We start from the raw sequence: 25526 nt of genomic DNA, 5'->3' as shown, positions 1-25526 counted from the left end.
TCGTGGTGCTCCTCGATGGTTTTGGGATACGTAGGTATATGTAGGAGGAAGAAGTAGGTCGGTGGAGCCACGAGGGGCCCACGAGGGTGGGGGCGCACCTAGGGGGGCAGGCGCGCCTCCCTGCCTCGTGGCTTCCTCGTTGATTTCTTGACGTCTACTCCAAGTCCTCTGGATCACGTTGTTTCCAAAAATCACGCCCCCGAAGGTTTCATTCCGTTCGGACTCTGTTTGATATTCCTTTTCTGCGAAACACTGAAATAGGCAAAAAAACAACAATTTGCACTGGGCCTTGGGTTAATAGGTTAGTCCCAAAAATAATATAAAAGTGTATAATAAAGCCTATTAAACATCCAAAACAAAATATATAATGGCATGGAGCAATCAAAAATTATAGATACATTGGAGACGTATCAAACACCGGAGCAACCGGACCGGGGTGGGGACGCAGAATCCATCTGGGGCACGACCGACCGAGCCGGGGGATCCCGACGCACAACCGGGCGGCTGGCTGCCACATCGGCCAACTCCGCCACGTCCGCCCAGCGGAACGCCAGAGACGGCGAGGAGGGCGGAGAGGAGGGGGCGGCGGCGGCCGGGGAGGCCCGGGGCGAGGGCGCAGCGAGGGAGGCCACCGACGGCGGGGAGGGCGGCCGCGGGGCCGCGGGCACCGGGTCGCCAGGGGCGTCGCAGGAGCTCATTTCAAATCCGACCAGGTCTCCGCTTGCGATTTATCTAGCACCTGTTGAAGTATGAAGGCTGCACGTCCATTGAGCCCTTTAGGGGATCCATCGTGAAACATCGCCCTAATATTCAGCTTTAAGGTTTCTTTATTTTTCTCTTATTTTATCCTTGATCCTTTGGATCAACCCTTGTTTTGTCTGCTCCATGCTTGATATGGAATCGAAGCCAGCGATTGCTGGATCTTTCAAAAAAAAAAATACCCCAGATTAGTTTAGAGGAGATCACTTGCGTGACTTCACAAATTACTAGGCAAAATACAAGGTGGCAAGATGTTTTGACTTAGCTATTGATTACTACCGAGTGAATTAAGAATTTCCTTGCCACCAATAGTGGAAAGAACAGAAGGACTAATTTAAACAGCAAGTCAAGAGTGACGCAGAACACACGTTGCACTTACCCTCCCACAGACCTAAGAAGTTTAGCCGACTTCTTTTTTTCTCTTCTTTTGCGACGAAAACCTTAGCGAGACCTTCTCAGGGTGATCAATCAATCAGGCCCCGATATTCCATTCAGCAAGTGATGACAAGCAGGGCGAAGAAAAATTCTGCAGTATGATATCAGCAATGTGGAGCTGCTTTCACCTTTCTCAAGACCCTGCAGTCACCGGTGGTGGTTAGCATTGGCAAGTTGCAAATGGACATCTGAACTCCTAAGCAACCATCGACTTCAGAGGCAGCAGGAGACAAGGACGATTTCAGCACAAGCGTACTAGCTTTATTCCATCCAATTGAATACAAAACATCAGATTCCACAAAGCTTGTCCAATAGAAACATTCAAGATTCCCTCGCCCTTCTTTTTCCTCCCCTACATTATAGACATAAAAGGTTATTCATAAAGGGCCAGCACTACGCCGAGAAGCGCTGAAAAATGTGTGGGGGGTGTGAGGGTGCAACAACCATCTGCTATGCAGATATTATAGTTTATCGAGGTATTAACAAGGACGGGTGAGAAAGTTACAGACGGAAAAGCATTATTGAAAAGGAAAGCAAACCACCAAGGCGCTATGCTAATGGCTTTATGGCCTTCATCGAATGGCAGTTGATAGCTCGCACCGAGATACCAACAGTAATACCTCCACACACACACCCCCCCCCCCCCCCCCCCGAAATATTTATTTATCTGCACTGCACTGCATACCTTATATGCTTCCAACTGCAGCACACACAAGTACAGAGGGGTCCTCCCCGGAGAAGCTCATGATACCTCCTCTTGCTTATACTTAGATAAAAGGCTCATGATGCCTAGCCTCCAGACTTGGTCTTCTCCGAGGATCGCACAGGCACAGCTATAGAGGACAGGCTCTGGCGCTGGCATGCATCGGCACCAAGGATAAGATCTACAGCATGGCCATGGCTGGTCCAGCTTGCAGATTTCTCTCGTTTTTTTTGTGTTTTGTAGCATGTCTTATCGTTATGGAGTCTGCTTTGTATGCCCATTCATGGTGCACTCCACATCCCAACCCGAGGGGAGAAGCGGCGTTTAAGCAGAAGACACATAAGTTTTGGGAGTACCAGGAGCAGAGCAATACCTGGGTGGAAATAAGCATGCCTTTCAATCTCATGTCCTGCATCAACGGCACCTGCACAAAGGTAGGCTCAATCAAGCAACCACAAAGCAAACATGGCCGTGCTTCCATCTCGAGTCAAGAGAAGGATACTGATCCCCTCCTGCCCATAAGGAAAAGAATCTCCTTGGCAAGGATGTCAGAGTCGTCCGTGTGGGTGACAGGCCAAAGTGGATCAATCTATGAGAGGTTCTGGAACGGGGTCATGTGGGTGATTGCTCCTCATGAGCTTCCAACAGCGGCTGGGTATGCAACAGCAACTTTCATCGTCAACACAACCATCCTTGCTCTCTCCGAGGCTGGAATCCTCTACCAGGTAAGCATATCATCTACTAACAGTCAGTAGTTCTTCTAGCTTATTCAGACTTAGGGTTATAATCTTCTACAGTAGCTCATATCACTGAGCTTACTGCTTCTCGCAAAGATCACCCTTGCATCATTCTTGAACTGTTTGAGATCTTTAATGGAACAGTAGCTTATACTTTTTTCTTTTGAGGAATGGTAGGTGATACTTTATGCCCGAAACAAAAAAGTATTTCGCCATGAAACTTTGCAGACAAGTACTATATATCCATATGTATATTTGTATTTTTTCAGAAATTTTTAAACCTAAAATTTTGATTTTTGATTTTTTTTTTAAAAGGCTCCATGGAGCTCGAGCTCAGTTAGCAATTTCCGTTTTTACAACATAAATAAATCCGATTTACTTCCATTACTTGTAAAGATTGTGTCATTCGAAACAAAACCTGTATGTAGTGACTTTAGTACAACCAGAACTTACCGATGTTGAGAAAAGACAGAGGAGATAGTCATGGAGAGTGAAGGAAAATATACAGGAGAAGTCAAACAGAAATGTATGTAACAGAGGAACACTAGTTGCATACCCAATGTTATAAGTGGAGCAATGGAGGAAATTAATTCCTGCTAGTTAAGGCTAAAGCAATGTCCAGAATTTGTGTAATGTGTATCCATTAGTATGCACCAATGGAATTATGATTAGACTGTCCTGTTTTTTATATTCTTCTAAAAAGACTTCAGGTCATTCTATTTGCATATCTGAAGTATCTGATATATAACATGAAGACGTGATACGATTCAGAATGAACTCATCAATCCTATCCAGCAAAGCATAGATGCTATATCGTCAAGTGAAATAGACTTCTGCATGTATTCAGTTGCAAACAAATTAGTCGCTGTTATGCTTTTCGGTTTTCGGTTTTTCCCTCTTGTAAGACTCCCGCCATCTCGGCGTTTTCTTCTAATACTGCCCATTCAAGAAAAGAAGAAAGTCGCTATTATGCTTTCACTCTAATAGTTCTACTCTACATATTTTCAGCTACAGCTAAATGAACATGCCCAGCCTATCTGGACTGAGATGACATTCAGCTATGAACAACATTTCACAGACCTTGGAGAGAAGACACAAAGTCAAGCTACACACATAAAAAATGGGGTCGTATCACATAATGGAAGGTGAATTTCTACCCTAATGCTTCCTTGTAAGGTTCATCTGCGCATAAAATGCGGGTATCTAGTCAATTTGGAATTACCAACAAACAGTGGTTGAAAGAACTTATTCTTTCTCAATCAGGAAACTTTTCCTGTCTATCACGAATGGGTCCCTAGTTGAGGTCACAGAACTTCAGCCTCTAAGGTATGACTCAGCACAACTCAACTTCATCCTCTTGTATGCTTGTAATATCTTGCTCAAAACTCAAATGTAAACCACAGAAAAGAAACCCACCAAAAGCTTTGACATATGACTATTTGTTGTGGCTGACTTCAAATATAGTGAATCAATACAAATCTAATTCAATATGTAGATAATCTGGTGAAGACGTCATATTTGATCTTAGATATAGATATTTTGATCCTCTTTCCAAGAAGTGGTATTTACACACAAAAATCAGTAGAAAAGGCGAATATTTATACGCTATTTATGTGCTGGACCCACATTATAATAGTAAAAATAACTCAGGGGGTCAAGTAGACGTTCCTATTATAATACTGTGAGTCACAGGTATAAAGGTCTACTGTCAAGCAGGTTGCAGCCTCTTCTATTTACTTCTCTGCTTTGAACTTTAAAATTCTAATACAAGGTTAAATGCGCATATGGGGCCAATAATGTGTGTTCCATCATTAGTTATGTATCCTGAAATACTATATTCATGGAAAAGGTGTTCAAAAGAAATATTAGCTATATTACATACTTTAAGAGATCCATAATTACTTAAAACATGATGGCATGGTAGAATAAAGGGCTGATGATTTTTAAGATATTCTTTTCCTGACTATAAAATGCCAACAGTGTTTTTGAAGTTTTGGCAAAAGGTTTGGTTAACTGAATGAATAAAAACAATTTGCAGAATTTCCTATAACCTATTTACAGAAATCACACTATTTGCAACTTATTTTATCACTACTACCATGGCTTCAAATAAAATGATGGTTGAATGCTACTGATGCATAGGTGGAATTGCCATGGGCGTCCTCCAGGAGCAGATGTATCATATATATCTGCTGCTGAAAATGCAAGACCAGGGACCGTGTTCACAGTAAGGTATGTTTAGCATGTGCATTTGAGGATATGAGGGGGTGGGTGGGGTTGGGGTACCTTTTCAACCTACCCTAGAAGGAAAAGATTTGCTCAGTGAAGTCTCAATTTGCTCCTATACTGGTCAATGACTGAAACAAAAGGGTTCAAGGAATATCAAACGTATTCCTCCAACTTTCTGTAACATAGTTTCTACCCATATCTCACTCGTTCCATTAAACATAACTAGGAGGACAAGTTAAGCAATAAATATATCAACCTTCTTATACAAGACAACATTATACTCATTTATGCTGTTAGTTCAAGATTTGATATACTGTTGATGTACACCAGTGCTAACATGGGATAATGCAGTGCAGTTCTACTGGAGACCTATATGAATTTGATAAGGAAACGAAGCCATCATGGAAAAAGCATATATGGAGTGAACAAACAACCAAGAATGTCTCGCTGAGCTCATCTGTTGGGTGTGCTTTGCATGGTCTCTTAGGCTCTAATTCAGTATCACTCTTTCTGATAACCAAGGTATGTAAGAATCTGTATTATCATAACCAATTTATTGCTGGATCAAAGCTAACAAGGCAACATTACCGATTTGCATATTATGTATTTCAAAGGTGAACTTGCTTTTTACGATTTGGGAACAATATATGGTGTGTTCCTGATAACTATGACGGTTCCAAGTTAACCATAGCAGTGCAACAAGTATCATCCACACAGTTGAACAGAAACTGACAACTTCAAGCTTCATCGACTAACTATAGATAATTTGAAAAGAAAAGAACTACGAAAAAAGTTTGCTAGCTATTGTAGTATGATTATGTCATGCCTATGACCCTAGGGACTCTGATCCATTAAAATAAATATTTATTTATGATATATTCAGTTGTTAAAGGTGTTTATAGATTGGCAGGATGGTCTTTTAGTGGAGCGGCGCTTGCATAGAAGAAAGTGGAAGTGGGATAAACATGGATCACCTAAGGGTCAAAGACTAAGTTCAATTACAGAAGTTCAACAGGATGAATCTAATGATGTGACTTCAATGTTTTTTACAACAACCACAGGAAAAGTATTTGAGTATCAGTTTCCAAAATATACAGGTGGAAACTCTTTCCTTAGACTTTTGACATCTTTATTCTTTTGTGACTGAGGTCATCAAAGATGAATTTGAAGAACTTCATATAGCAGGACAATTTACGTAATTATGTTGAATTGTTCTTGGAGTTGAAAGGTAAAAATGAACCATAGTTATGAATATGCTAGTTCAAGATAGGATGTCCTTCAAGTAAAGTGAATCAGCAACAATAAACTCTTCTTTAAGTCCATATGCCGCACTCAGGTCATGATATGATGTTGTATACTATTCTTTTGTCAGCAATAAACATGACATACTCTCAACTTCTCGCCTAGGACCATATCATTGCATGTAATCTTTTTCTGAACAAAGTACCAATCGATACAATTCTTACTACAGCAATTCTTTAAGTTCCAAGAAGAAACTAAGTTGACATTGTTTATCTTCTCCATTGGACAAGGTGGGGCTTCAAGCAATAAGATTAGAGGACTATGGGTAAATCACATGTCTCCTGACCATGCAAAAGTAGCAGTAAGTGTTCGAGGTCTACAGATTCAAGTTGGCAGATTGATATTCCAGCTAGATGATGGTAGGCTTGGAGAGCTACATTTACCTGGCATGGGAGGTGATCATTTTGGTCCAAGTCAACAAAATAACATAAGAAGGAAAGTGCCAAACAAGTATGAGTGGTCTATCCTAGATACACCAGAAACAGAAGGTTGGAATGCAGAATATTGCACTGAAGAGCATGGCCCTACAAACTGTATTACTGGAGCGATGAATGTAGCTGCAGATACGGAACCAACCAACCTGAGCAATGCCCCACCTAGAAGGCGTAAAGCAGAAGAGAAGCAACACTACCTGCATGGTCAGAGTCATGAGAGTGATGAAACTGAATCATACAACATTCTATCACGAAGCATTTATCTTAACTTCCATATGCGGGTGATGCATGCAGATAGATCACTTTTCCTCATAACAGATAACGGGTTAACTTTGGAATATCTAAAGAGCAATGGTGTTTGGCTATGGCTAAGACATGAACACATCACAGGCATGAAGGGTACACTAGGAAGCTATAATGGCAGCTTGTATCTTGTCGATCTTCATGGGAACTTACATATTAGAGAAAGAAATGGTGACGAACTCTTATGGATTAATTGCACAGCAATGCGGAAGGGAAGACAGGTTGCAAGTGGGCCTCCATGGGATGGCATCCCTGGGTTATCACGCAGAGTGACAACAGATGATGCACTTTTCTTTGTTAACAAGAGAGGCAGATTGCTACAATTCACGGTAGAAGTCCAAACATCTTTTAATTTCACTAAATGTTTGTCTTGTTATGGAAGGGGGGCCTTGTGACCATTAGGTCATGGGTTCGAGTCCTGGAAACAGCCTCTTACAGAAATGTAGGGAAAGACTGCGTACAAAAGACCCAAAGTGGTCGGACCCTTCCCCGGACCTAGCGCAAGCGGGAGCTACGTGCACCGGGCTTCTGGGATTGTCTTATATTATACAAAAGATAAAATGTGCACTTTCATACAAGATATTGCACTATCCAAGATTAAATGCATGCACCTTTATGAGGAAAAGCCATTCTTTTTTATGTCCTGCCCAAAGTCCCGCGTATCTCCAAAAATGAAAAGACACTGCATGGCAATGACCAGTGAGCAATAGTTTTTCTGTTTCCATACGAAAAATTAAGAATCTTCTGCTCAAGATAATTCCATGTATACGAAGCATGCATTAACCTAGAGTACAGAACTAGTTAAGAATTCACTGATAGGAGTATAGCTAGAGAACTGGAACACGTGCACACAAAATTCAGCATCACAAGAAATGCAGCAAATCACTCTTTCTTCATATCCTTTAATATTCCAGAGGATAGGTAGTTCATAGAAGATTGATCTTCGGCAATTACTTGGTAGATATGGCTGATGCAATAGTTTTAACACACAAATCAGCGATATCTCAAAAGTGTTAAGAATCATGACCGGATTAACTACAGGTGCAATCATGTTAAAAACATGAGCTTCTAACAAATTTAGGACAAATCGTCATGATAATCGAGAACCAACCACCCTTCTGTTCTTCCCTCCTTCACACTAAAAAGGAGGAGGCTAATGATTATCTTTTTTTTTTCTCAAACAACACCATCATTCAAATGTGCTCTGCTCTCAATATAGTTTAGGGTATATATTCATCTGGAAAAATAATAATCCCAAATTACATAATGTTTTGTACTAAGTTGCTTTGACTTGTCTTAAAAATAGAAGTTATTTCAAACCTTTTCAGGTGGCATTGCGTAAATTCAAGTGGAAGGACTGCCACAGCCCTCCGGATACCAAGGTTGCATTCATCGTGGATCAGGAGGTGTTTAGAAGAAATATCATCTTCGTGGTTGGCCGGAACGGTTGGATGTACCAGTATAACAGAATTACAGAGCTATGGCACAGGCACTACCAATCACCTCACCTCGTCCTGTCAAGATCCCCTGGGACAGCGATGCGACCGTCCCCTCTCTCCCTCACCGGTTCCATCTTCATGATTTCCGAGCATGGGGGCCTCGTGGAGTACCATTTCAGCCCGCAGGACGGGTGGGAGTGGGTAGAGCACGGGACGCCCCACCGGGACGTGACCCTCGTGGTCGCCCCAGGGCCGTGCTTCGACGGCACCCAGCTGTTCGTCATCGGGTCCGACGGACACGTCTACCTGCGGCACCTGGACGAGCGAACGTGGAGGTGGACGAGCCACGGGCACCCGTCGGAACCATCCAGCACGACGACGGACGTTGCCGGTGGCGGCGAGCAGAGCTGCGCCACGCTGGGCGCCGCGGACGCGCACTACGCGAGCAGCTTCAGGGGGAGCTGCGACGAAAAGGTCAGCGCGGCAAACCAACACCTCGGCACCCTACAACTGACTGCGGCGGTGTCATTGTCGTCCTCTTCGCTTGCTACTACTACTACTTACTAGTAATTGGTAACGGGGTCGCTAATGACGCCTACGCAATTCGACGAACAGGTGGCGGCTGTGCGGCCGGTGCCGTTCTCCGAGGACGCGGTGGTCTTCGAACTGCGCGACGGCCGGGTAAGCAAGAAGGCAAGGCTCACGGTCGTGTGTGCAGGTGCAGCAGGGGGGTGAATGAATGCTTACCGGAGCTTTGGTTTTTGTGGCGTGCAGTTGGCGGAGCTGCGGCGTGCGGCGGAGGGTCGCGGCGGGTGGGAGTGGGCGCGGATCATCGGCACGCCCGCCAGCGCCTGCATGACAAGCTACTGGACGGCCGTCGCCACGTAGCCGGCGGCGCCGGTGGGAAGGAAGCGGGCGGAAGCGCGGAGCTGGAACTCTATTTCAACGGCATACGCGCAAGATACGAGTTGAATGCTCAACTACTTTACCTACCTGATTAGTCGTGGCTAACGTACACCTTGTTATAAAAAAAACAGAGGCTACCTATGTAGTACAAAGCACAATAGTACGTGATCAAGTTTTCTTGTACATCTCTAGCGGATCCCGTAAACCGGGCCATCCGACAAAATAACTAGGACGGAGGCTAACTTGCCGGCTGGAACACATCCAGTATATTTGTCCGGATTTGTTTTGGGATCCTTCAAACCACGGCCCATTTTTTTCATATCTACAGGATTTGAGCTCTTTTTTACACGAACCTGCAAAACATAGAAACGGTTGGCGGGAGGGAAGTTTCAGCTCCCGCCATGGTCTTCCCCATGCACGACCTCGCGCGGAACGCCTCGATGCCGGCCACCACCAGACCTTAGATGCCTCCACGCGAGCTGCCGCCGCAGCCCCGTTGTTCGAGCCGCGAGGTGCAGCCCCTAGCTACGCTTAGCTAGCTAGTTGCTGCTGCGTCTCTCGCTCGCTAGCTAGCTGCCGCCGCCGGCGCCGCTGCTAGCTAGCTGCTACTGCTGCTTACTCCTCGTGGTCGCGGCGCCCATGTCCCCGCATGGCGCCGCCACGCTGCCGCTGCCTCCGCATAGCGTGTTGGCCATGGCCGTCGAGCTCGTTCGCCCAAGCACGGAGGGGATGCAGCGAGCAAGATGGACCCAATTGTAATTTAGAGGGCGTTTTTTGGTGGGTTTGTGCAATCTTGCCGGGGCCATGAAATATTCTTACCAGATCTGTTCCGCCGGAGCAAAAGTCATACTGAAAAAATGTTTTGCGGTATCCTGTAAACCGACTTTTGTGGGATGGTGCATACCGGATCTGCTAGAAATGTTCTTAGGCAGCTGACGCCAAACCAGACAATGCTTCTGTTCACGGATAGGGGTAGCAGTCCACGGACATGGATACGAGAGCCGACAAACGTAATGAGCCAGGTATAAATCTTGAATATGATCGTGTTAAGTATTTTATAAAAACAAATGTTTTTCATAAGCTTAGTGCAAGATATGGACTTGACTCTGAGATAGTAGCTACTTTCTGTGAATCATTTGCTGCTTATGTTGATCTCCCTAAGGAGAAGTGTTTTAAGTTTCATCCTCCTATTGAATAAATTTGTGAGGAGCCTGTTATAACTAAAACTGAAACTGTTGCTTATAGTGCTAATCCAGTTGTCCTATATTGAGAAACCTCATTTTCCTGTTAGGATTAAAGAACATGCTAAAACTACAACTATGATTCATAAGAGTAATATTAAAGCACCTAAACTCTCTAAAAAATTAAAGTAGGACATAATATTGTGATGATTAAAATCTCTTGATTGATAATATTGATGGACATGTCAGTTATTTCTATGAGGAAGCAACCAGGATTGCTAAACAAGTTAATACTAAACAAGATAAATTAGATAAGAGTAAGCTGGTTGTCGGCATGCATGTTTTTCTGTTAAGATTGGAGATCATTGCTATCATGGTTTATGTGATATGGGTGCTAGCGTAAGTGCCATTCCATTTACTTTATATCAAGAAGTTATGCATTATATTGCACCTGTTGAAATAGAAGATATTCATGTTAATGTTACGCTTGCAAACAAAGATACTATTTCATCGCTTGGGATTGTTAAAGATATTGAAGTCATGTGTGGTAAGATCAAATACCCTTCTGATTTTCTAGTTCTTGGATCACCGCAAGATGACTTTTTTCCTATTATATTTGGTAGACCTTTTTTGAATACCGTTAATGTTGAAATTAGTTGTATTAAAGAGAAGGTCAGTGTTAAGTTTGGTGATGTATCTCATGAATTTAATTTTTCCAAGTTTACTAGACAACCTCATGATAAAGAATTGCCTAGTAAAGATGAAATCATTGGTCTTGTTTCTATTGTTGTGCCTCCTGTTGATCCATTAGAACAATATATGCTAGAGACCATGAAAATGATATGCATATGAATGAAACAAATGAGATAGATGAAATATTAGTTAGGCAAACACCTATCCTTAAACATAATTTGCATGTTGAAACTTTAGGAGATCCTCTACCACCTAAGAGTGGCCCTGTGTTTGAATTAAAGAAACTTCCTCATACATAGAAATATGCTTACTTGATGAAAAGAAGATATATCATGTTATTATCAATGTTAACCTTTCAGTGCATGATGAAAGGAGATTACTTAAAACTCCGAGGAAGCATCGTGTTGCAATCGGATATACTCTCAATGATCTTAAGAGCATTAGTCCATTGTGTCAACACAAGATTAATATGGAGTCTGATGCTAAACTAGTTGTCGATCATCAATGCCGTCCAAATACTAAAATAAAGGATGTGGTAAGAACTGAAACATTAAAGTTTCTGGAGGCAGATATAATTTATCCTATAGCTGATAGTAGATGGGTAAGTTTTGTTCATTGTGTCCCTAAGAAAGGAGGCATTACTGTTGTTCCTAATGATAAAAATGAACTTATCCCATAAAGAATTGTAACTGGCTATAAGATGATAACTGATTTCAAAAAACTAAATAAAGCAACTAGAAAAGATCACTACCTGTTGCCTTTTATTGATCAAAAGTTGGAAAGATTATCTAAGCATACAAATTTCTGCTTTCTAGATGGATATTCTGTTTTTTCTCAAATACCTATTTCACAAGAAGATCAAGAGAAAACTATTTTTACTTGTCCTTATGGAACTTATGCTTATAGACATATGCCTTTTGGTTTATGTAATGCACCTGCTACCTCTCAAAGATGTATGACTGCTATCTTCTATGGTTTCTGTGAGAAATTTTTTGAGGTATTCATGGATGATTTTTCTGTTTATGGAACTTCTTTTGATGATTGCTTGGGCAATCTTGACAAAGTCTTGCAGAGATGTGAAGAGATTAATCTTGTCTTGAATTTGGAGAAGTGCCACTTCACGGTGAATGAAGGTATAGTCCTTGGCCATATAATTTCAGAAAGATGTATTGAAGTGGATAAAGCTAAAGTTGATGCAATTGAGAAAATGCCATGTCATAAAGATATCAAAGGTATAAGAAGTTTTCTTGGTCATGCTAGTTTTTATAGAAGGTTCATTAAAGACTTCTCTAAAATTTCTAGGACTCCCACTAATCTCCTACAAAAAGATGGTCCATTTGTTTTCGACGATGACTGTGTAGAAGCCTTTGAAATACTTAAGAAAGCCATAATTTTGTTGGAAATATGCCCTAGAGGTAGTAATAAAATGGTTATTATCATATTTCCCGTTCATGGTAAATGTTTATTATTCATGCTAAAATTGTATTGACCGGAAACTTAAATACATGTGTGAATACATAAACTACACCATGTCCCTAGTAAGCCTCCACTAGACTAGCTCGTTGATCAAAGATGGTTAAGGTTTCCTAACCATAGACATGAGTTGTCATTTGATAACGGGATCACATCATTAGGTGAATGATGTGATGGACAGACCCAACCGTAAGCTTAGCATCAGATTGTTTAGTTATTTGCTATAGCTTTCTTCATGTCAAGTATCGGTTCCTTAGACCATGAGATCATGCCACTCCCAGCGGAATACTTTGTGTGCTATCAAACGTCACTTCATAACTAATGATCATAAAGGTGCTCTATAGGTATCTCGGAAGGTGTCTGTTGGGTTGCATGGATGGAGACTGGAATTTGTCACTCCGTGTGACAGAGAGATATCTCTAGGTCGTCCTGGTAATACAACATCACAAGAAGCTTGCAAGCATGTGACTAATGAGTTTAGTCATGGGATCTTGTACTACGGAACGAGTAAAGAGACTTGCCGGTAATGAGATTGAACTAGGTATGAAGGTACCGACGATCAAATCTCGGGCAAGTAACATATCATTGGACAAAGGGAATTGTATATGGGATTAACTGAATCCTTGACATCGTGGTTCGACTGATAAATATCTTCATGGAATATGTGGGAACTGTTGGGGATATAACTATTGGGTATGACCCCCCCCCCCCAAGAGGGGCCGGGTCATACCACAGGCGGTTCATAACAAGAAGGCCCATGAAGATATTGACAATGGCGGTTCACGAAGCAAGCTTACTGAAGGCCCAAGAACCGGATATGACTTAAGGCCCAAGGGCGTAAACCGCCATATGTTAACTTGTATGTTAAGGAAAGTGTAGTTCTGTCACCGAACCGGACACGTTGTGTATGAGCCGGCCGGGACTCTGTAAGCCACCGGGCATCAACCTATGTATATAAAGGGGCGACCCGGCGGCGGTTTAGGGCAAGAAACAACAAGTCGAGAACTAGGTCAAGCGTATTCGCTCCCTGGTAATCGAAACCCAATCAATACAACCTAAAGCGGGAGTAGGCCTTTACCTCGTTGCGAGGGGCCAAACTTGGGTAAACTCTCTGTGTCCCTTGTCCCGTTTTAACCCCTTCAAGATAACCTCGTAGCGATGGCTCCAGAGCTAAGTCCTCATGCTAGGGAATCTGCCGTGACAATTCCACGACAGTTGGCGCCCACCGTGGGGCCAACGCATGGTGGTTTCAAGTTCTTGAAGGGTAGCTTCGCAGGGCTAAAGGGGTACGCTGTGGGCCGGATGACTAAGAGTCACCGCGGCAAGCTCTACATCGATGACAAGGGCTGGGTGATGTAGGGTGGAACCCTATAGCGGCGATCTTTCACGTTTGGAGTGGGATCCCTCGAAGAACACGATGAACATGGGGAAGAACGGAGAGAAATCACAAGGGGAAACACTCAAGAACAAGTCCAAATCACACATCCACTAGACAATCAAACACACAAGATCACAAGGTATATGAACAACAAAGGGAAAGATACAAGGTAAGGTTCATCTCCAAGAGGAGGTCTTGATGATATCCTAGATGGATCTTCCCACAAGGGGGTCTTGATAATATCCCGCGGGATCTTCTCCTAGATGGAGGTCTTGGCCTCCAATGGAGTAGTGGTCTCTCTCTCTCAAGAGTAGAGATAGGTAGGAGCAAAGCTCACCTAAGAATGAGCTATCACTTTGCTCCCCCTAGAAAGGAGGTGGAGGAGGTCTATTTATAGCCCAAGGGGCGAAGGGGTAAGTGAGGGGCGAAGGGGTACACGGGCTTCGGCCCAAGTCACGCACGCAGGCGGGGTCCGGATGATCCGGATGGTGGCTCGGATGATCCGGGCGTCGGGGGTCCGGATGATCCGGGCGACCGTCCGGATGATCCGGCTTCGTCGAGCAGGTTCTGTTGTCTTCGGGCACGGTAGCCGGATCGTCCGGGAGGTCGTCCGGATCATCCGGGCTCGGTCCGGATCGTCCGGCTGGGGGTCCGGATGATCCGGGCAACTCCAGTCCTGCTCCATTCTTCTTCTTCCTTTCTTCCGTCTTCTCTTCCACGCTTCCCTCGCGGATGGTGTAGTCGTTCCTTGGCGCTTGCACTCCTCCTTGACATCCGTGAAGCTCTGACAATACCTATGCATGCACACGTAAGGAGTGTCAAGTAGTATACCATCCTCGAGAGTGTCAAGTGAGCACGTGCAAAGGAGATGATTCACCTTTGTGTATGTGAAGTAGATGTCGCACGTGTCACTTGCCAAATGGGCTCTTGACGTGGTGATGTCCGTAGGATGCTCCGCATCATCCCCTCCCCCTTGGGAAAGATCCGACCTCGGATCGAAATCCAAATCACCATGGGAAAGAGATGATGTCATCGTGTAGAAGTGGACGATCACCAAGCATTCGTCATCTTGTAGTTCCAAATGGGCACTCTCCAATGTCGCACCGTCTTGTAATTCCTTCAAAAGTAGCAAAGATAACAAGCACTTGGAAAAACAAATGTGGTTGTCGTAAGTGCAAAACCAAGCATTCAAGAGGTTATTCACCCAACAAGTGTTGTCATCAAGCATAGCATATGGTTTGACAAAGAAGTGTGGCATGGCATTTGAGCATATAAATTGAGCACAATCAAGTATATCATGGGAACAAGCATGCAAATGGGAGGTCAAGATGCAAATATATGTGATAAGTGAACAAGCATCTACCTCAAGGTCATAGCAAGCATGCATAAAGAGCTTAATGAACGGTCTATGGTAGGCATAAGAGTCATTCACAACACCAAATATAGTGAAATGTCTAAACACATGGGGCAAGTGCAAGACAATCCAAGCATAACGTGCATAGGGTGTCGTGAAGATATATTGGCACTCAACACAAAGGAAAGAGCAATTGTTCAACATGTGTGAGGCATGCGCATATATGTCATCAACCGAAGAAAGCAAGTAGTGGAACATGGGTGATGCAATATAGCGAGCATTCATAGCTATCAAATCAAGCAAGCTAGTAGTGCGAAGATGCAACATACTAGGAGGAATCATGGTAAACATGTCATTGGTGCAAATAGTGGGCATGAATAATTCACAAGTCATAGCACAAGCATGAAAGCAAGACATGAGTACAATATCATGAATGTATTGGCGAGAGGCCATATGTGAATAGCAATGGGTCATCATGACTCTCCCAACACAACAAGCATCAATAGAATGGGGCACATGATAAACATGGCAAAAGCAACAAGGATCTCCACCAAGCATGCAAATACACATAGGCATATCATAATGGAGAATCATGGGTAGATGCAAACAAGGGTCACAATTGCATGGCAAAGGCATAGAAGCAAGCATAGCATGCAAAGTGAACACGGTAAAATGAGCATAATGTGAGAAGTGGTAAATGGCCCATAGCCGTGTGAGAGCCAAGTAGAGGAGTTGCGCGTAGTCCTTGCGCGAAGGGAACGGTGGTAAGAATAGTCCACGGGATCCCAAATCGTCATTGCTCTCAAGAGCTCATTTTGTCAACTCGTGGGATTGCGAGGTTGACAAGTATTCATGGGTACCTACACAAAAGAGACACAATCCAAAGAAATTGTGTGTGTGGTAAATGTACACATCATCCATCATGATGGGTATGTGCACGTGTGAGTTAGCACAAGATAGGCATCGCTCAAAGAAATTTGATGCATGGTGTCGTGGAATTGTCACGTCAGATGTCCTTAGTGTCAGGACTTAGTCGCGAGGCCAACGCATCTATGTGGTAGCTTGAGAGGGGTTGAGTGGAATCGAGAGATGCAACACAAGACAGGGATTTAGACAGCTTCGGGCCCCGGGAAACATCATCCGGTAAAAACCCTACATGCTGTTTGAGGCTAGGTCTCATTATCATCACGAGGGAGTCGCCGTAAACCGGCTCTCCTCTTTGTGTCTAGCCCTAAGATTGTTTTTTCTTGCTTGTAGCTTCTAGCTTGTCCCTCTTTGGGGAGCCCTGCCCCTCCTTATATATGTTGAAGGGGCGGGTTACATGTGGAGTCCTATTAGGATTAGGACTAGTCTATCTCTAATACAAACCGGATACAAGTCCGGGTCTTCCTTGTAAAGTAAATATTCCTCACGCCTTTTCTCTTAAACCGGCCCACCATAGCATGATCCGGCCTTCCATAAACCGCCCGTTGGGCCACCGGGTCTTGTCGCTCCTCTGACCCGCCTGCCGGATTACCAATGAACCGTAAACCGCCATGTCCAAGTGGGTTGCCAGTGAATCGCCAAACTCTAGCCGGGTCATACATCCGGCGGTTTATACCGCGGGGTATATCCCCGACATTAGCCCCCAGTTTAATTTGGATTCATCCATGTTAAACTGATCTGCAACAAGAACAAATTTGTCGGGTTGTGCTCCGGTTTAAATATACTTGTAAGCCGGCACTTGATCATCCTTAAATCCTTGTCATTTCTTCCTTCCAAGTTAATAACCATCTTCATAATCAATTTGCTTGCAGAAGATATTTGTAAATAAAGAATCCATTTGAATCGGCCTTCAATGCTTTGACTTGACAAAAATATTAGTCTCTGAAATATTCAACTGATATCCAGCCGGCTTGAAGATGTAAAACTTGCCGGTTTATGATTACCACCATTGTCTGGTTATAAAAACTGATAATTCCGGGTCATGATTGTTGCCAACACCAGTTCATGATTGTTGCTAATGCTGGTTCATGATTATTGATGACGCCAGGTTACAGACACAGGGTCATAATGATTGGTGACGCCGGGTTAATCCAGTTTGCTCAAAACAGAGAATTTGAAAATAGTTCTTCGATAATAATATAATACCTGTAGCCCCCAAGTCTTGAGCAGAACAAAGTGATGGCTTAAGACTTTGCTTCAATATAAATACTGCCACTTAAGAAGAAATCCATGTTGTTCATCCCAGTAACTAGTAAAAACTGAATACTCCATACTATGTAGCCCCCAAGTGCCGGGTTATCATGCTTACAGCAACCTGGGACTTGCAATTGTCTTATACTCATAAAAACTTCAACCAGTGTAGCCCCCAAGAGCCGGGTCATTATGCAATAATGAGCAGGGACTTTGTAGGTATAATCATGTAGATCTGAGCAATGATGTGTAGCCCCCAAGGACCGGCTCAGTAAGATAATATTGAGCTGGGACTTAATATATTCTTCAATGAAAATGACATCATATGATGTAACCCCCATCATGGGACTTGAATCCACGTCCACAAGGTTAAGAGCCTTGTGTTTTTACCAACGGAGCAGTGGACCCTTCAATATAATGAATAAAAAGCTTTGTACCTTCAACTGTTGACAGGAGCAATTGATAGCCCCCAATGGCCGACTCATTATAATGTGATGAGTCGGGTCTTCAATAATATACTTTGCATTAGCCCCCAAGTGTCATGGTGCATGCTTGCAGCGACATGAGACTTGCATGTAATCTCAATTTGAATAATGTAGCCCCCAAGTGCCGGGTCGTGAGCCTGCAGCGACTCGGGACTATTCCTTCCATTGTAGAATAAATCATATCCTTTGATAAAATAATAACTGTTGCGCTAAAGCGACTTTGAAAACTCAATAATACCGGTTACTAATAACCATAAAAATCCAGCCATGTTGGCTATTCAAGATAATATAATCCGGTATGAAAAATTCATCCAATATCATAATGAAAATTCAGCCAAATTTGGCTATTTGAATAATATAACCCAATCATTTATAAGCGCATGATTCCAATGGCGCAATCCAAATATATACTGGCGACGTATAGTCCAAAGCCAGGCCGGTTTAATAAACTCCGGATAATTTCCCATCATATACTGGCGACTTATCGTCTTAAAGCCATGCCGGTTTAATAAACACCGGATAATTTATCATCATGCTTTATTCAACCTGTCTCTGCATACAACAAGTTTAAAGTGTTCTGGCGGTTTACCGCCGGACGGGTCATAATGCCCAACATATAACCCAGGTTTATAACCAAGGCTGCTCTTAAGAATAATCAATGAAATATATCATACCTGTGATATTGAATCACATCATTGGTTTACCAATTTTTTGTAGTAAGAGTGATAACCCCAATCTTGAGTAATGATAACTCCTTTCATACTGTGCCGGTTGATGATAAACCGTACCGGGTTGTGATAAACACCGGTTTAACCATATATAATACTGGCGACTCGTAGTCAAACCAGACCGGGCTGATAGTCTCCGGACTATAACTTGATCCTGTATTGACAACTTGTAATTGAAAGTCAAGCCGGGTTGATAAACACCGGTTTACTCCATAATAGGATGGTAACAGAAAATCAAACCGGGCAGATGGCCTCCGGATTAAGATTTGACCGTGTTCCGTCAATTTGTAATTGATAGTTGAACCGGATTAAAACGTTGTCGGTTTAAAAAATGCAACAAAAATCAAATAACAGTTATGAAAAAATATGGAAGCAAAGGCAATGATAAGACCATTTGCAAAAAGAGGCTTTACTGAGCCGATCAGATGGTGTTACCATGGTCGGACACGACCAAGCTCCCAATAAGGTGTAGCTATGGTTCAAGTCAGCCAGGTCCCCAAATGATTCGTGGCATATATGCCAGATCAAGAGGCGTGGCAATGGTTCGGGTTCGACCAAGCCCCCAAGTGATTTTGTGGCCTTAGGCCGACCAAGAGGCGTGACTGGTTCAGACTTGACCATGTCCCCAAGTGATCTGGTGGCTGTCGCCTATCAAAAGGTGTCGCGTTGGTTCGGACACGACCAAGGCCCCCAGTGATGTTATGGCACTAGGCCGATCAAGAGGCATGGCTATGGTTCGGATACGACCAAGCCCCCAAGTGACCAATAATATGATAAGCCAATAAGGCATGATACCCATGTTTGGACCGCGCATCATGGCAGCAAGTCTTCTTTGGCACCCTTTAACTTTTTGCAAGAGATAAATCCTTCTTGAACCGGGATTTTGAACCGGATATTGAGAGCTTCAAGGATTTGTGGGAGACATCTTTCCCTTGAACCGGATTGTAAACCGGAATCTTCATTTTCAGCCGGAAATTTTCTGATGGCCTTTCAACTCGAACTTGCGAGAAGTTAATTCCTTTTTGAACCGGACATTTTTAAACCGGATTTGAGAGTTTGAGAGCTTTGTGGGAGAATATATTTCCCTTGAACCGGATTGTAAACTGGATACTTGAGAGCTTCAGTGAGACTGACTTCCCTTGAGCCGGATTTGAAACCGGAATCCTTTCTGATGATCCGGAACTTCTTCACTGAGCCGGGATTTTGTAACTGTTATATACTTTCTAAGACGGAAATTTTCCGATAGCCTTTAAATTTTCATAACAGTAGCCTCCGGGACCGGGTTATCTTTCCCTCCATCGTCCTGGGTTTTTAACTTTGCTGAAACTGGCAAGATTTGCTGAGTTATGTCATCGTAGCCCCCAAGTCTCAAAGGTGACTCGAGGAGTTGGCTTGAGATTCTCCATGTTCGACCGTGATATAAACCGGCATAACTTGTATATCATTGGTGTTGATAGCACGATGTGAATCCACTGAGGATTGATGTAACTGCGGCGGGTTATAAATGATCCCGTATGAGCCGTGTTCAGCGACTCGGTCAATGGTTCCTTCCAACTGGTGATTTGAAGTTAGCCAAACTGTAGTGGCGGCGACTTGTGCGCCTGCCCATTGAGCCATCCAGTACGGGCGGCGGTTGATAGTATATGATAATTTGCCTCCCTTTTGTTGAAATAAAACCGGGCTACCCAAGCAGTGACTGGCTTTATATTCAATAAGCAGCTCATGCAGACAGGTGCGACCCGGTGTGTTGATGTAAACCAGGCCGCGAGAGACGGACAAAAAAGATAGATAGCTGAGTCGGCCGCGGTGTTATAATCCGGCGTGGATGGGCGAGTTGTCCTCCTCGTTGTAAGTCGGCGCGGACGCGTGAACCGGATGTTAAACCGGTGCGGATGCGCGAGTCGATCACACGCGCAGTCCCGACTAGTTGATGTAGACCGGGCCGCACGGGCGGCGGCTTGTGCGCGCCCATTCATCGGGTAATATGGTATGGACTATTGCCGGGCGGAATATTGTCAGCCCATGCTCCCCACATTATAGTGAATGATTGTCCTGTATATAAAAAATACACAGATCAAAGTAACTATTCTTTGACAAAATAATACGTGCTAATAAATAAACCTTAGATGGATAGCACCTGATTCGTTTAGGCCAGAAATTATCCGCCGCGGAGTTTGATGATCACTATGGTGATGCTGAAATCAATCACGGCCGAACCGACCGCAGCGTGGTAAGCCGGTGCAGACGGGTGAGTCAGCCGTAACGTCTGATGACAGATGATAGTAATGCTCCATGCGGTCCCTCATCAAACCAGCTGTTCAGTAAACCATGGCGCTGGGCGGCTCTTGGCAGAGGAGACGGAGTCCACAGCGGCAGACCGACAGAAGCTTGGCATGAATCGCACAGACGGGACGCGCAGTGGTGCAAGCCGGCAGAGGGCGCATGTGGTGCAACAGTGGGGCGAAGCGAAGGGCGGGGCGGCTTGCTGGCAGAAGAGGGTCGGCCGGCGACTCGAGGAGGAGCAAGGCCAAGCAGCTTCAGAGGCGGCCGGGCGGCTTGGCCACGGCAGCATGGCGAAGGCGACTCAGGCGTGTGACGACAGAGGGAACGGCGGCGGAGGCGACCGGCTCGGACGTGAAGTCAGCGGCCGACGACTCGGAACAAGGCTGCGTGATGGCGGCTTGAGGCAAAGCCATAGTTGTTTTAATAAGGCTGTAACAGCCAGGCGGCTTAGCAGCAGCCTGGGGCGTAGACGGCTTGGTGAGGCCCCCTGCGAGGCGGAGGCGAGGCCAGGAAGATGGCGGATTGAAGAAAAACGCGGGGGCGGCCTGACGCAGTTGCAGCGGTGGCTCGACGTAGTTTGAGATCGGCGTCTCAGCAAAAATGCCCCGATGAAACGAGATATGGCAGCGAAGTGGAGCAAGGCCATATGGAATCCCGTATGAGGAGGCGGAGTTGCGCAAACGGCAATATAGAGTTTAGGGCGTGGTCGACTATCTCACGTCCGAGTCCTTTCTTCTTTCCCTTCCATCTTCCGATGACTCAAAGCTGAATCCAGATGGATAGATCGATTGAGTACAGGTGTACATGATGTACTATTGGTAGTAGTAACTGATATACTAGTATTAAGCTTTCTTGATTCCCAAACGGGAGTTGTTTTCATCAATCCTCGGTAGCCCCGCCATGCAATAATTGTTTATTCCTTGGATCACTGCGGCTGGGTTAAACATCAATCCGTACTGATGTGGACGCGAAAAAGAGTAGGCATCTTGTCCGGTCCGTCTGCAGCGGGCAAAACGATCTGTGCTCGGATTCAATGGGTCGCCGTGCAACGCGTGAGGCGCCGCACGCAAACCCTAACATCTTTACAAATCTCGTATCCGCCGGTTCCCAAAGCTTTAACCATAATTCTGATCTTCCAACGAAAAATTTGGCGGCTCTTCTGCGTGATTCTTTTTCATCTCATCAATCGCGAGCTTCTCGATCCTGGAATTAGGTCCCTCCAAGAACTCAATACCACCGTGTGCAGGCCCCACGGTGGGCGCCAACTGTCGTGGAATTGTCATGTCAGATGTCCTTAGTGTCAGGACTTAGTCGCGAGGCCAATGCATCTATGTGGTAGCTTGAGAGGGGTTGAGTGGAATCGAGAGACGCAACACAAGACAGGGATTTAGACAGCTTCGGGCCCCGGGAAACATCATCCGGTAAAAACCCTACATGCTGTTTGAGGCTAGGTCTCATTATCATCACGAGGGAGTCGCCGTAAACCGGCTCTCCTCTTTGTGTCTAGCCCTAAGATTGTTTCTTCTTGCTTGTAGCTTCTAGCTTGTCCCTCTTTGGGGAGCCCTGCCCCTCCTTATATATGTTGAAGGGGCGGGTTACATGTGGAGTCCTATTAGGATTAGGACTAGTCTATCTCTAATACAAACCGGATACAAGTCCGGGTCTTCCTTGTAAAGTAAATATTCCTCACGCCTTTTCTCTTAAACCGGCCCACCATAGCATGATCCGGCCTTCCATAAACCGCCCGTTGGGCCACCGGGTCTTGTCGCTCCTCTGACCCGCCTGCCGGATTACCAATGAACCGTGAACCGCCATGTCCAAGTGGGTTGCCAGTGAATCGCCAAACTCTAGCCGGGTCATACATCCGGCGGTTTATACCGCGGGGTATATCCCCGACACATGGTATAGGAACATGTCATCCATCATGAAAGAATAGTTGTTATGTATGACACGATGGGGACACAAATTGAGCAAACAAGTATATGGTACACCAAAATCATGTTTATTCATGGGGAGCATATGGTGCACACAAGTATCGGGATCATGCAATGAATGGGATGGATCAAAATCTCCTAAAATGCATGAGGAAACTATGGGGGTCTCCTCATGAGCAATATCGGAAACATCACATGGAGAAAATGGACAACATCCAAAACAATGCATATCCGGAGCTAGGTGGCCATGGCATGGCATATGAGATAAATGATGCAAAGGGAGCATATCAATATCATCACAAGAAAAACAAATGCCAATAACCATGGGCTTGTCATCTATGCCATATGTGCAAATTGGGTTTATTTTAATGGCATATGCATAGTCACTATGAAGAGATTGCAAATAAGACATATGGTTGATCTCATGCATAGCATATGACAAGTCAAGCGGATTATCAAACATGATGTGACCTAAAGAATTGTCACAAGAAATCCTATGTAACATGGCATCACAACTAATAGACTCCAGAAGAGAATCATCATTCTCATCATAAATGGGCAAATCATCGCATGGGGAAATCATACTAGCATGAAGCATGGCAATAGGTGGATCAACATCATGCAAGAAATCGATGTCAAGAATGTCCACTAGTGGGACTAGAGCATCACCTTCACCTATGTTACCTTTGTCATTCCACTCAAGTGGTGTAGGTGAGGTGGGAAGGACCAAATGGCTGGTCATCATCATCATCTTGATGGAACCATGTGGGCGGTGCATCATAATCCACCATGGCCATCGTCTTGTCCAAAGGGAGGATGAAGTCGTCGAGGATCGGCGCATCATCATAAATGGGACCTAGCACCAAACGAGAAGACACAATAGAGGTAGAGGTCAAGTTGTTAGAAATGCAAATGGCCTCACGAGACCTATCAACTATCTCACTCTCTCTATGTGGTGGTTCACTCACTCCCTCAAAATAGGTGCACTCAAACTCACGTATGGTGGAGTCACTCATCTCACTCAAGTGGTGGGGGTTGTGGCTCTCCTCACATGGGAATTGTGGCAACTCATCATGTATGGGGATAGTGGTGAAGTCACTCTCACTCTCAATATGGTGGCACAAGTCACTCAAGTCATCATACGTCGCCGTGGTCGAAGGGAAGATCCCATGCTCAACCATCTCGTCGTGGTCGCCGTGGATGAAGGCCGAAGATGGCACATCATCACTCTCGTCATGGATGAAGGCCGAAGATGGCACATCATCACTCTCGCCTCCTAAGATGGAAGCATCATCCTTGCTCGCCACCTTGTCGCTAGCCTCCAAAGCTTGGTCCTTGGGAGCATCGTCTTGGAGCTCGTCGGGCTTGGACATCGTGGTGGTACTAGCCTCATGCTTGTCGTAGAGCTTGGTCGCCGCGAAGTGTGCTTGGGGTGGAGAAGCCTTGGCCTTCATGAGTTCTTGTTCCGCCTTGAGAGCACCAATGTAGTAGTCGTCGATGGACTTGTAATTCTCGAGGAAGATGGTCTTGGAGATGTCGGTGTGCAATCCCATCATGAAGTGGAACTTCATCCAAATGGGGTCGTCCACGCCGGCTCGTCGCAAGGCAATCATCATCTCCTTGAAGTACTTGTCGATGGACTTGGATCCTTGGGTGGTGTTCTCCAATTGGCGTCGAAGTTGTTCCGTGTAGGTTGGAGGCACAAACTCTCGCCGTAAAGCTCTCTTCGTCTTGGGCCAACTCATCTCATAGCTCTCCGAAGGTGTGTGAAGCCACCATGCCAATGCGTAGTCGTGGAAGTTTCTTGTGGCGCACTTCACTTGATCTTCGGGAGGAACTTGATGTAGCTTGAGGTAGTCGTCCATCAAACGCTCCCACTCGAGGTACTCCTCGGGTTCTTGAGTCCCATAGAAAGGAATTGCGTGGTCGATGTCGAGGTCGTAGTAGCTCGTGGAAGTCGCGGACTTGAGCTTGGGGAGCTTCTCTTGAGCGTAGTCTTGGGGTTCTTGTTGGCGAAGATGCCGTATGTCCGTAGGCGAAGATGCCTTGAAGTCGCTTGGCGAAGATGCCAAGGGAGATGGTGAAGTCGTTGAGCGGTTGTTGATGTAGAGCTCTTGACCTTCACGTTCTTGTTGGTGATGGTGTCGATGCCGATGTGATCTTGCCGGAGATGGTAGCTCGGAAGCATGTGCTCTTGAGCGTCTTCTCGAAGATGAGGAAGATCGCTTGTAGGACTTGATGAGGGCCTTGATCTCCTTCATGCGCTTGTCCATCTTGGCGTCGTAGTTGTTGTTCATGGCATCGAACTCGTCGTTGTTGTTGTAGACCGAAGATGAAATGCCTTGCCTATCCATCACAAGACTCGAGTAGAGGTGAGTAGGAAATGAGATAAACAATACCAAGTTACCTTTTCCCAATGTTGAGGATGTATCTCATTTCACTCAATGTGAGATGAAAGAATAGTGGAATTGGTACCGGACTTGTTCACTCACAGCTATCAAGTAAAGGCTTATGGTAGAGCTCGGTGAGGATAGTGGCACAAAAATTTAATGCAAAATGTTAGCAAGAGTCAATAATGTTGAAAAAGATTCACAA

At 44.8% G+C, this 25526-nt stretch overlaps 1 protein-coding gene and 1 long non-coding RNA gene across 3 annotated transcripts; one reads left to right on the top strand and one right to left on the bottom strand.

Annotated features, from left to right (window-relative positions):
- Nucleotides 1-239: 239 nt before the first annotated feature.
- On the bottom strand, nt 240-9263 carry LOC123069685 (uncharacterized). Of its 2 annotated transcripts, XR_006432700.1 has the most exons (4): nt 9089-9263; nt 2271-2321; nt 1139-1546; nt 240-922 (listed from the first exon to the last, which is right to left on the bottom strand). It is a non-coding gene; the product is annotated as an uncharacterized lncRNA (long non-coding RNA). The 2 variants fall into 2 exon arrangements; XR_006432699.1 differs by lacking the exon at nt 240-922 and having other exon boundaries at nt 1036-1546.
- Nucleotides 1865-9523, top strand: LOC123069684 (uncharacterized). The gene is made up of 10 exons (XM_044492614.1): nt 1865-2622; nt 3643-3779; nt 3898-3960; nt 4777-4866; nt 5220-5385; nt 5774-5960; nt 6396-7231; nt 8231-8815; nt 8957-9022; nt 9116-9523. The coding sequence occupies exons 1-10, from the start codon at nt 2086-2088 to the stop codon at nt 9227-9229; spliced, it is 2781 nt and encodes a 926-aa protein (XP_044348549.1). The 5' UTR covers nt 1865-2085; the 3' UTR covers nt 9230-9523.
- The last annotated feature ends 16003 nt before the right edge of the window (nt 9524-25526 follow it).

The sequence above is a fragment of the Triticum aestivum genome, chromosome 3B (genome assembly GCF_018294505.1).
Source record: "Triticum aestivum cultivar Chinese Spring chromosome 3B, IWGSC CS RefSeq v2.1, whole genome shotgun sequence".
Taxonomy (NCBI): Eukaryota; Viridiplantae; Streptophyta; class Magnoliopsida; order Poales; family Poaceae; genus Triticum; species Triticum aestivum.
This window is presented reverse-complemented; position numbering and strand designations above follow the sequence as displayed.